At 51.5% G+C, this 13,007-nt stretch overlaps 1 protein-coding gene across 2 annotated transcripts in view; it reads right to left on the bottom strand.

Annotated features, from left to right (window-relative positions):
- Positions 1-1,305: 1,305 nt before the first annotated feature.
- The window catches only part of LOC144139445 (dermonecrotic toxin SPH-like), a 34,654-nt gene continuing 22,952 nt past the window's right edge, over positions 1,306-13,007 (bottom strand). The window contains exon 6 of one of the 2 annotated variants that reach the window (XM_077671778.1): positions 1,306-1,676. In XM_077671778.1, coding sequence (XP_077527904.1) covers positions 1,547-1,676 — 130 coding nt within the window. In that variant the 3' untranslated portion in view covers positions 1,306-1,546. The remainder of the gene's footprint in view (positions 1,677-13,007) is intronic. The other variant, XM_077671777.1, reaches the window with a different exon arrangement.

The following is a 13,007-nucleotide window of genomic DNA, read 5'->3' as shown; positions in this document are numbered from 1 at the left end:
GTCGTTCTGCAACGCCACCCCGTTACAAAGGGGAAGCCGCTAGGCATCATCATCATCACCTTTCCCACTCGTTCATAGATGGTGCCACCCGAAACTGATGATTATGATTGGCAGCAGGGCAGCGCGGGAGTTCCAAATTTTCCGCAGACGTCCCGGCATGCATCGCGCGACGTCGTTGATGATGACTGCTGTTACGGTGATGAAGCCACATCACAGCTACGTCACGGCGTCACGTGTTTCACCGGACGTAGAATGCTCCCCCGCTTAACACTCACCACTACTGGCGCTACCAGCAAAGCCATTTCTGGTTAAAGTGTCTATGTGGTGTCGTTTTATTCGCGATTAGGAACATATATTCCACGAAAATCAGTTGTCTGGCTGTTTAAAGGGGCCATGCAGACAAAATACAAGTTTGTTTTATTCGAATGGTTTGGTTTATAGTGCCCCCACCGCTTGTCCAGAAGCAAACGAAGCTCTATTCACTGAGAAATTAATCAATTAAATTTAACATCTTTATTATCCCACCAAATCGTGTGTTTTGCCGCGTCTGCAATGGCAGCACGAGAACCCCCCTGTAGCCGATTGCGTAGCCTCATTTACTGTTAGTGAACCTAGATGGCGCCACCATACCACGAAGGGCCGTGTTCCGCGTTTGCTTTGATTTTGATCGTATTTGTACCTCGCCCGTTTTTGCGGCTCAGCAAGTATTGTCACGTAAGACACCGTCGCTTACCCCAATCGGCCAGCGTCGTCAGAGACAACGTCAAAGCGCTGGAGTGCTGTGCAGCTAATACAAACATAGTGCGCGCAGTAACAAGTACTCATCGGTAGTAGTACGCATCGGTAGTTTTGTGTTTACGTGTACGTTCTTAAATTCCACTGTTTACCCCACAATTCTTACTGCTTCAAGAAGAATGTGCCCTTAATTTAACCACAAGTAGCTCGTTCGTAAAGCTGGTAAGCCGTATCTAATTTGCGTTTGCTTTTGACGGCCTTAGCCAATCGCAGAGGTGCTGCATCTGGCATCATAGGTTCTGTTGCGCGAAATGAGCTTTTGGGACGCATGGCCATTTCCTTTTTTCCTAATTATATAGCTTAATTGAGCGAAGTTTATGTCAAAATTGGTGTCAATTTGATTGTAATGAGGCAGTCCTTCGAATGAATTAAAATTGTGTTTTTTCTGCATGGCCCCTTTAATCAAAGTGGTGCGCACGTATTTGCCTACGCCAAACGACACGGAAACAGACAACGCACACGAGCAAGCGCTATTATGTATATTTAATAACATTGACAACATTGATAAGAAATATACATTTGTGGAGCCACATTAGAGCAATAAAATGTGGCTTGCACAGGAGTGAAATTTTGTGGCTCCATTGCCACGCGTTGAAATTAAAGGGTATTGGCACAACCAGTTTTAATGTAAAACAAGATGGCGTTTTTGGAAGCTATTTATTTTGGAGCCTTTGTTTTTCATAATGAGGTAGTTGTAGAAATATGTAAGCAGGAGTTGTAGGAAACTTCGTAATTAATAGGGCTCCGGCTTTTAATCCATAACACGTTCCCAAGGACTGTCGCTTGTATTAGCGAGCCGTACTATACTCGAGATGCCGTACGATTCTAGGACCTCGCGGACAGTGCTTGGCCGATTAGTGATGAGGGCGTCCAGCCCAAGCCTGGAAAATAAAAAAAAACATTGTGGTAAACTCACGCACTGCCATTCACCGGAAGCTAGAAACAGCATATTGCGATTTACATCCTAGTGGACTGCAAGTATAATATGGTAACTGTAACAGTATTATCTGCTAAAAATGGGCACCCGCACAAAATTCCTCCGCATGAACGATATTCGAAAATAATGCGAGTTCACTTTCTTAGAGAGACGCTTCTGAGAGTAGAACTAGCCTTGGATACCTTGGTAAGCCTGCGGCATTCACTGTAGCATCCGACGTCTGGATCATTTCACCTGTGACCCCCTTTCTCAGATGCTTCCACATTCCACATTTAAATGGGTTTATATACCTAATGCAAAATGTAAACGTCTAAGTCCGGTAGCAACGTTCGTACTTGCCAACATTGCTGAACAAGAACAAAACATTACGCAAATATGACACAGAAAACAAATACATAAGTGATATTTGGAGTGTTCAGTCATAAAAAAATGAATTACTACTACTAATTACAGAAAATGAAATACTACATTCCCTACAAAAAAAACTCACTCTGTCGCCTGATGTCGCCAGCGCCGCTATAGGTTCTCGTGACATTTTAAGAAATCAAACGGCAACAGAACAGAAAGGTTCTACTAGATAGGTTCAACGTTCCGCTTGGAAAGCACGTGGAACAGGAAAACGTGGTTCTATAAACGTTGGAGTAGGGTGCCTCGATCCACGCGCGTCTCCGTCGTATGGCAGCGCTGGCATCTAGGCACCCGGCTTGGAGCAGTGGAACGCGGTAAATTTAAATTGATTAAGCAAACCTCTCGTGTATTTATCTTGGGAAGAGCGAGACGGGAGAGGAACACCATGAGAGGTTAACGGGAAATAGAAGGGAGGCGTTTACATGGCAAGGGTGCCAGTTGACTAACGTCTTTCTTCGACAGTTGTAATGAAAGGCGCAGATACGCGGCTATTTTTTGTTCCACGTTGCCATTGTACCAGGTTAGCGCTCTGGTGATCGGTTAGCGGCTTAGCCCACTTGTCGCCTGCTCTGGCGAACTGGTTTTTTTTTTTTTTTTTTATTTGTCAAATCATACAATACAAAGGATCATCAGACTGCTTGGACCCATAGCCAATGGCTAGTTCTGGGTCCAAAAAGAAAATGTATGCGATGCAGGCTTTCTTCTACAGAAAAAAAGAAACTAACACTCCAACACACAGGCTGTTGTACAGTACTAGTACAACAAATCCCCACGCTTCAAATCCCCACGCTTCCCACGTTTCAAATCCCCACGCTTCCAGTGCGCACAATTTTGTAGCAGCACTTAAAAAACTACCACTTTTGTTTCTGGTGCTGCTCACGGACCGAATTTTAGTACCTGCAGCGTTATGAACTCGATTGATTGTAGGGTTTAACGCGCCGACAGAGTGCAGGTGATAAGGCGCGTCATAGTGGAGGGCTACGGATTAATTTTGACCACTTGGGAATCGTTAACGTGCGCCGAAATCGCGTACGCGTACACACAGCCGTTGTTGCCTTCCTCCTCCATCAGAAAAGTGGCCGCCGCGGCCGGGAAACGAACCCACGACCTCGTACTCATCAGCGCCACGCCTTAGCCACTAAGTCACCGCGGCGGGTAGCTTTATGAACTCGAGTAGGAGCACTTTCATGGCTTAAGGGTTTGACATTTTTTTTGGGAACAACGTTTTAGAACACAAAATTCCTTAGCCAATCTTTTACACAGAACCCCTTTGTGTCGCACGCGCCATATCATATAAAAAGCCATGTAAAAACCATGCCACCAATCTTATTTTCAATGCTATTATCTCAGCACATATATAAAAAAATCGAACTAAGAATGTGCTCGGTTTTTGGCCCCTCTGGCGTCGCCTGGAATGAGGTGGCGGATGAAAGGGCCGCTGTTGCTGCTATCAGTAATGCAGTAGACATTGCAACAGTACTCTACGCAGACCTCAAGTCATACATCAGGGAACACCTTCGTAATACACGGCAAGCAGACTAGCTTCAACAAACAGACAACTACACCTAATAAAACTACACTTAGGATGATACACCACTGGTATATCCAGCAGATACATGGAAGTACCCTTAGCCAGGTTACGGATAGGTCACGCTCATGCAATACACTCGCATCTACTCACGGACGCGTAAGACCCCCTTGTATCCGGTGGGGAGAGGGCCTATCTGTAATCTACGTTCTAAGTCAGTGCAAAGCACTGGACACAACGCGACGCAGACAGTTTCAATGACCATTCTGCTATACTCGTCGTTGTTTTCAATCTTAGAACAAATATTTTCACATCATTTATTATCACGCGTCGTCAGAATATGGCCTTTCTTACCCCTGCCGTTTGCGTGGCCTCTAATTCATTTTATTATTATCGTTCATAGATTTTAGTATATAGATTTACACGACTCCTATTAAATAAGTTTTTCTGGCGCTTTTCCGGATAGTCGGCTTTGCACCATAAAAACAAGCGGCATTATCAAATTCCCCGGGACACAAACGTTTTTTCATCTATTTATATTCTCGTTAGAACCCCGGCCGCTTTCGTACCATTTGCGTTGACGAACGGTTACTACGGTTCGTTTCGAGTTCGATGAGTTATCTTAGATTCGATTTCGAGTTGGGTGATGCTGGGCGCCATCGCACAAGCTCATCTGTTAGTTTTGGCGGGTTTGTTTAAAGGGACCCTGCAACACTTGCCATCGACTACCAGTAATGTATTTTGGGATAAAGTCTATTGTCCCAGAAATCTCCTCCCGCAAGAAATATGAAAATCCGTTCACAATTAACGAAACTACGCGCGATGAAAAATCGCGCATAATCGTTCCCTCTAAACTCGACCGCGTACAACGCGACGAACGCTGCGCGTTCTCTCCCGGAGAGGGGGACGGCTCGCGGCGTTCTTTTCGGCGGCCTTCGATATATCACATGCCGGGTAGTTTTCTCCTTTTCTCCGCAACGCGGAGCGGCCTATTTCCGGTCTGGTGCCACAAAAAAGCAGGCATGGGTGCCTGCTCGCAAGTGCGCGCTCTGGCTGGTAGGGCGTTTTTGAAGCAATAAACGTTTGTAGTCGAGTGGTCCCGTTAAAAGGGAAGTATTGAGCTCATCACTGAAACTCCGCGCGCACTCAAAACACAAAAGAAACGGCAAAACTGTGCCTACAGGTTCAGGCATAGAAGAGGTTCGTACACAGCGATGATGACGACGGAAATGGGAGGATCCAGCCGCGAAGTTGACCAGTGACAGCCGATCGGGCAGCCATGGCCTATGTGACGTCCCTTAGGCCATGCCATGCGCCTGGTACGCGCTTTCGTCGTGTCGCGGGTTACCTACTCCGCCCCGTATCTCCAGCTGACGAAGGCGAATAGGGACACCCTAAACACGATGCTTCGCAAGGCAACGAAGCAAGCACTCGGCATTCCCATATACTCGTCCACGCAAAGGCTGCTAGACATGGGCGTCCACAACACGGTGGAGGAGCTCATCGAAGCCCACCTTTCGAATCAGAGAATCCGGCTCAGTCACACGGAGCACGGACGAGCCGTCCTACGCAAGATAGGTTGGCAGATCAAGCCAGTACCCATCAAGGCAGCCCTTCCGGAAGACTGGAAGATGAGAATTCTGACCATACCCCTTCCCCGGAACATGACGCCAGGCAAGGACGACGAGAGGCGCACCGCGCGGGCAAAAGCAATGGCCCGGAAGCTGGAAGAGAACCCCAGGGTCCTCTACGCGGACGCCTCGCTCCGAAAACACAGCGACCGTGCAGCGGCGGTAGTTACGTCCACAGACCGGCTGATCGTCAGCGCGTCCCTGAAGACAACAGACCCCGCAGTTGCCGAGGAAGTGGCCGTGGCCCTAGCACTCGCACAGCCATGCGTGGACACCGTGGTCACCGACTCAATGACAGCGTACGGAAGCTTCCGCAGGGGGGTCATCTCTTCCGCGGCCCGAGCCATTCTGTCCAAGTGCAAGCCACCGGGAAGAGCCATAGAGCTCGTGTGGGTCCCGGCTCACTCGCGGGTAGCAGGCAACACCATCGCCGACTACCATGCCCGAGAAAATCCGGGCCGAGAACGAGCCGGAAGAGCTACCGCACCCGGTTACCAGCTTTCGGGACATTACCCGGATGTACCGAGAGGAGAGGCGCAGACTGCCGGAACCGCACCCCAAACTGACTAGGCAGCAACAGACGATCCTGCGTCGAGCGCAGGCGGGATCGCTTGCGCATCCCGTACTGATGAACCTCATGTACCCTGCGGAACACGATACGCTCTGTCCGTTTTGCAAAAGAGAGAGGGGCACCCTGCCACACATCTTGACAGAGTGTACAGAACTCAAGACCCCCCCTCCTTCCCTTCCCCACAACACCCCCAATCCCCAACCCCTTGAGCGATGGGAGACCTTGTTGACCAGCCCCGCCCTGCCGACTCAGATCGCACTGACAGACCGGGGCCAGGAGCTGCTGGGAACATATGGGTCCCGTAACTAGGGAACCACCCCGTCTGGTGCCAGCGCGCACCACCGATTTCTTGGGCTCAGTAAAAGTTGATTCCTCCTCCATGTCAGGGGTTGCACAATGAGGACAACTGAAGAGAGAGCAGTTGGTTTTTCCGCGTGTTTCACATCGATTTGCACGCTCACCGCTTCACGTGCACGTGTAATATTTGGCTCAGGTATTCCTGGCAGTGTAATCTAAACGTCGGGCAGGTTTACTTGCACTGCTCAAAGAGTGTTGCAGGGTCCCTTTAAAAGCGGAGCTATTGTACAAACTGTAAGTTCAGTCTTGCAGGAAAAAATACGGAGGAAATGCCGAGCGCTCATCAGCGCGTGCCTCTTAGCGACCGCGAGCGTTGCCGGCACGCGCAATGGCATTAGCAAAAAAACCAAAAACAAAAAAGTCAAAAACCACGAGGAGCCATAAAATGCTGATCGCTGATGAGGGAGTGCCTAGTGAAGGCGGCCGAGTTCTCAGCTCCCGCAGTGGCCTTACCAAAAAAGAAAAAAAAAACTGCAGCGCTGTCGTCAAGCGTTACCGTGGCTGTAATGCTTGACATGAGGAACACGACGATATCGATGCATATGACGATGATTACTACTAGCACAGTGCAAAGCAACAGACCATGTAAATAAACAACTTCAAATTTGTACAAATGTGCGGGGATGTGTCCCTCAGTGCTCCCCTATTAAGAAATTCTGCAGCTTTGCTATGCTTCAAGCCTTACGCCACGTAGTGCAAGCTTCGCCAGTTGAGCTTGTGAAAGTCTAGAATTCTGAAGATGACATTGCATCCACCCACTCGCTGCGAAGGAGACGGCTACCTCTTGGTGGCATAAGACAATTACTAGCACCGCAACTATGCAAATAAACGATACTACTGAGCTACGTTGAATGTGACTGAAACTTAAATATTGCCGCGAACCATACATTGGGTTTGTTTATTTGTGTTTTGCTTTTACCGCCCGGCTGGGCTGGTCTGTGTTATCTCTGTGCCAGGGGAAGCGCGTGTTCCATTCTTTCTTTCTGTGCCGCATGTGTCATTTGTTGGGATAGGGAGAGCATTCCGATCTAACGTGAACAGCCCAGAAAAATCTTCTTGAATCTACCATGTTCTCGATGTGAATCGACGTTTCGAGAACCATGCACGCGCGCCGAAAGATAAAAAGCCTGCAGTGCGGACGCCGGGGCATTCCATTCGACGACACTCGCCTGTGCAAGTCACTTTGTTGACCGCTGCTTCGCCGCCTCTGTATTCTTTTGAGTTGTTAGGGGAGCACAAGTTCGCTCCAATAAACGTGTTTCTCATTCAAGACAACTGCATCGTCCTTGTCTTCGTGACACCTGGTGGAGGTGCGGGGTACGCACCCTTCATGCCCACTACAACCTCGGGAAGCCGCCAAGCCAGTCCAACAAGAGCCAGCCTCCGCCTGCATGATTTACCACCCGAGTCTGGTCTACTACCGTAGAAGACGAAGAAGAAAGACGTCGCAACCAGCACCATGCTCAACCAAGCCAATCCTCCTGTCGTTCTGCAGCAGACACGGGAACCGCCATCATTCCGAGGAGCCCCCGCAGGAGACCCAGAAGAATGGCTGGAGCAACTGGAGCGCGCCCGGAAATTCAACAGGTGGGACGAAGCAGAAACGTTCCGGCACGTTTTCTTTTACTTCGAAGATTCGGCTCGCACTTGGTTCGAGAACCACGAGAGCTCCTTGACAAACTGGGCTCAGTTTAAAAGCGAGTTCACTAAGACCTTCACTACCGTGGTCAGAAAAGAACGCGCAGCGCTTTTACTTGAAACTCGAACGCAGCACCTCAACGAAGGGGTAGTGATCTTTGTTGAGGAGATGAAGAGGTTGTTTGGACGTGCGGATCCGGAGATTACAGAAGAAAAGAAACTAAGGTTTCTCATGCGAGGGGTAAAGCAGGAGCTTTTTGCTTGCCTTGTCCGCAATCTTCCCAAGACGGTGGCCGAATTTTCGTCTGAGGCGGCCGCGATGAAGAAGACGCTGGAAGTTCGAACGAGGCAGTACGATCGCCCGTTCAACGTGCTGGTTTCCGAGACGATCGGTGCCCGGGCTACAAGCTCCGACACACTGCGTGAGACCATACGAGCAGTGGTCAGGGAGGAGCTTCGGAAGCTTTTTCCGACGACGCCGCAACCTCAAGTGGCTTCCCTGACTGACGTCGTCCGCGAAGAGGTCCAACACGCTTTGGGCACTTCTATGCCATCCGAGGCACCCCGCGAGCCACAGGCGATGACCTACTCCGCGGCTGTTCGTCGACCCCGCCCTGCTCCAACCCGTGTACAAGAAGCTCCACCGTACCGCCGTCCACTCTCGCCGCCGTCCCCACTGTCGCTGCCGTTGACCGTACCGCCATACACAGCCCAAACCCAGACGCCGAGGAAGACTGACGTTTGGCGAACGCCAGATCATCGTCCGCTGTGCTACCATTGCGGAGAGGCCGATCACATCTATCGTTGCTGCCCGCACAGGAGACTCAGACTGCGTGGTTTCTCTGTCGACGCCCCACGCCCCCGACCCGGCCAGCGCCCTACCGAGATCGACGAATACCTGTCCAACACCAACCGAGGACCAGCCCGCTCACATCGATCGCCATCGCCCTACCCATACCAGTCGCCTAACCACCGTAGCAATGCTGATTTCGCACGTGGAAGGTCCCCCAGTCCACGCGGGGGAAACTAAAAGCAGCAATTTCTGGAGGTGAAGTTGCTCTACGGCGAAAAACTGGAAACCCTCCAACGACGCAAGGACGCGCTGAAGACAGTGATTCACGACATGCCCTCATCCCGACGACCCGACCTAACCCTGACGAGACTCCCGAACACGAGGACAGATACGCGGCGCGACGCGTACCCGACCTGACCGAGACGTCCGTTGAGAAGACGACGACAACGACGATGCACAGTGCCCGACCGTCAACATGTACAAGCAGAGATACGACGCCCCGACGAACGCGGAACTCGAGGAAGACTGCATCTGACGTCAAGGTGTCCATCGACGGCTTTGACGTAGTCGCCCTCGTAGACACGGGAGCTGCTATTCGGTAATGAGCGGACCATTTGCGTCTAAACTGAAGAAAGTTATGACCATATGGCACGGTCCGCACATACGCACAGCAGGAGGCCACCTCGTGACGCCAAGTGGAACGTGCACATCGCGCGTCACCATAGACGGCACAACGTACCCTGCGGCGTTCGTCGTTCTGGCTAACTGCTCCCGCGACGTAATTCTTGGAATGGACTTTTTGATGGACAACTGTGCAATAATCGATCTGCAGACTAAGTAAATAACTTTTTCCCGCCATCACTCCATGACGCCGGAACCGAACCCCGAACGACGTGCTGCTGTAATGATTGCCGATGATCATGTCACCCTGCCACCCCGCGCAAGCTTGATGGTCGCAGTCTACTGTGAAGATGCTGCTCCTGACGTCGACGCTATCGTAGACACTGATCAAAGGGTGCTTCTCGACCGTGGTGTGTCTGTCGCAAGAGGCATTGCGCGCTTCAAGGAACACCAATCCCACATTTTGGTTACTAATTTCACCGAGGAGTACCAGCATTTAAACAAGGGCGCGGCAATTGCATTCCCCGAAGAAACGCAAGAAGCAAGTGACGTGATCGCGGTCGCCGACTTTGAACGCACACCCGTAGAAACCTTCAAGCTCCCGCAGCCCTTCGACGTGAATGCGGCGCTACCGCAAGAACAACGGAACAAATTATTGGCTTTGCTGCGTCGCTATAGCGAATGTTTTTTGTCAAGCGCAAAACTACGTCAGACCCCTCTAGCGAAGCACCGAATAATAACCGAAGATGGAGCCCGACATACCCGACAGTCACCGTACCGCGTCTCTTCACACGAACGGGAAGCCATCCGGACTCAAGTCGACGACCTGCTCAGCGACGACATTATACAGCCATCGAAAAGCCCCTGGGCTGCGCCCGTCGTTCTCGTAAAGAAAAAAGACGGCACATTAAGGTTTTGCGTTGACAACCGGCGACTGAACAAAATCACGAAAAAGGACGTGTACCCCCTCCCCCGAATCGATGACGCCCTCGACCATTTCTGCCACGCGAAGTACTTCTCATCGATGGACCTGAAGACCGGCTACTGGCAAATTGAAGTGGACGAGAGAGACCGAGAGAAGACTGCATTTATAACCACAGGCGGAATATACGAGTTCAAGGTGATGCCGTTTGGGCTGTACACAGCACCAGCGACGTTTCAAAGAGTCATGGACACTGTGCTAGCGGGCCTTAAGTGGCACACCTGCCTCGTATACCTCGACGACGTAGTGGTATTCGCCCGGACTTTCGACGAACACCTTGCAAGGTTGGAGTCTGTACTCGAGGCCATTCGTACGTCGGGGTTGACGCTGAAGCCTGAAAAGTGCCGTTTCGCATACGGGGAACTCACGTTCGTGGGCCACGTCGTCAACGCCGCGGGAGTCCTACCTGACCCGGCAAAAACGTCAGCCATTGCGAACTTCCCAAGGCCGAAAGACAAGAAGGGCGTGCGAAGATTTCTCGGGCTGTGCGCATACTACCGGCGCTTCGTCGCAAACTTCGCACGCATTGCAGAGCCACTCACGCGCTTGACGAAAGATAGCACCCCTTTCAGCTTGGAAAACGACCAAGAAAAAGCATTCGGCGAGCTGCAAAAACGCCTGCAAAGCCCGCCCGTGCTCACTCATTTCGACGAAATGCCGAAACGGAAATGCACACGGACGCCAGTGATATAGGCTTGGGTGCCGTCCTTGTCCAAAAGCAAAGCGGTTGCGAAAGGGTAATCACCTATGCCAGCCGTCGTCTGTCGAAGGAGGAGAAAAACTATTCTGCCTCTGAGAAAGGTGCCTGGCTATTATATGGGCGATTTCAAAATTTCGCCCATACGTTTATGGAAGGCCATTCAAGGTTGTAACAAACCACCATGCGCTGTGTTGGCTCGCCAATTTGAAGGACCCCTCTGGCCGTCTTGGGCGGTGGAGCTCGCGCCTGCAGGAGTTCGACTTTACAGTCGTTTATAAATCCGGCAGGAAACACTCCGACGCCGACTTCCTGTCCCGCGCCCCCGTCGACCCACCACCACAAGACTCTGATGAAGACAGCGGGTTCTTCGGGATCGTGACGGAGAGCGACCAAGCCGCCCAGCAGCGTGCCGACCCCGACTTACGCGTCATAATCGAGTACCTCGAGGGATGCAATGTTGCCGTTCCTAGGACCTTCAAACGCAGCTTACCAGTATTCAGCCTGAGAAACTCCGTCCTCGTGAAGAAGAATTTCAGCCCCGGAACAAGAGCGAATTACCTTCTCGTCATCCCCGCGGACCTTCGTGACGAAATTTTGGATGCGTGCCACGACGACCCGTCTTCCGGACATCTCTGCACAGCCCGCACTATTGGAAAAATGAGGTACTACTGGCCCGGCCTTACCTCTGACGTCACCCCCTACGTCTGGAGCTTCCGTGACTGCCAACCACGAAAAACGCCGCCGACAAGACCCGCCGGACTTCTGCAACAGATCGCCGTCCCATCGAGACCATTTCAACAGGTTGGGATGGACCTTTTAGGCCCGTTCCCTACGTCACGATCACAGAACAAGTGGATTGTCGTAGCGACAGACTACATGACGCGCTACGCAGAGACCGCCGCTCTTCCGAGGGGGACTGCACAAGAAGTGGCGAAGTTCTTTATAAGCCAAGTTGTGCTCCGACATAGAGCCCCGGAAGTCCTAATCACAGACCGCGGAACGGCATTTACTGCGGAGCTGATGCAAGGAGTATTACGCTACAGCAACACGGATCACCGAAGAACGACGGCGTACCACCCCCAAACGAACGGACTAACAGAACGTCTGAACAAAACAATCGCAGATTGTCAATGTACGTTGACTTTGAACATAAGACTTGGGACGAAGTTCTCCCGTATGTCACGTTTGCGTACAACACGGCTATCCAGGAGACGACGCGGCTGACGCCGTTCGAGCTTGTCTACGGTAGAAGGCCGGCAACGATGCTCGACGCCCTGCTTCCGCACGTAGAAGACGACGACCTCAACGCCGACGTTCACGGACATCTTCAACGTGCGGAGGAGGCCCGCCAGCTCGCTCGAGTTCGTATAACGGACCAGCAGCTCTTGGATGCGGGCCGCTACAACCTCCGACGCCGAGACGCCGAGTACCAACCAGAGGATCGTGTGTGGGTTTGGACTCCCATCCGACGACGCGGACTCAGTGAGAAGCTCCTGCGACGGTATTTCGGACCCTACCAGATTCTACGACGTGTTGGCCAACTTACCTACGAAGTGATCCCCGACGGTGACTCCGGCACATCACGACAACGCACGCGGCCTGAAGTCGTCCACGTGGTTCGCTTAAAACCTTTCTACGGACGATGACGAACTTTTATTGTCATTTGTTCGGACTGTCGCTTATGTTAGCATCGGGTCGATGCACTCTTAGAGGGGGGGGGGGTAATGCCGCGAACCATACATTGGGTTTGTTTATTTGTGTTTTGATTTTACCGCCCGGCTGCGCCGGTCTGTGTTATCTCTGCGCCAAGGGAAGCGCGTGTTCCATTCTTTCTTTCTGGGCCGCATGTGTTATCTGTTGTGATAGGGAGAGCATTCCGATCTAACGTGAACAGCCCAGAATAATCTTCTTGGATCTACTATGTTCTCGATGTGAATCGACGTTTCGAGAACCACATACGCCGAAAGATAAAAAGCCTGCAGTGCGGACGCCGGAGCATTCGATTCGACGACACTCGCCTGTGCAAGTCACTTTGTTGACCGCTGC

This window comes from Haemaphysalis longicornis, unplaced genomic scaffold (assembly GCF_048455015.1).
Source record: "Haemaphysalis longicornis isolate Haplotype H1 unplaced genomic scaffold, Haemaphysalis longicornis Haplotype H1 scaffold_5, whole genome shotgun sequence".
Classification (NCBI taxonomy): domain Eukaryota; kingdom Metazoa; phylum Arthropoda; class Arachnida; order Ixodida; family Ixodidae; genus Haemaphysalis; species Haemaphysalis longicornis.
This window is presented reverse-complemented; position numbering and strand designations above follow the sequence as displayed.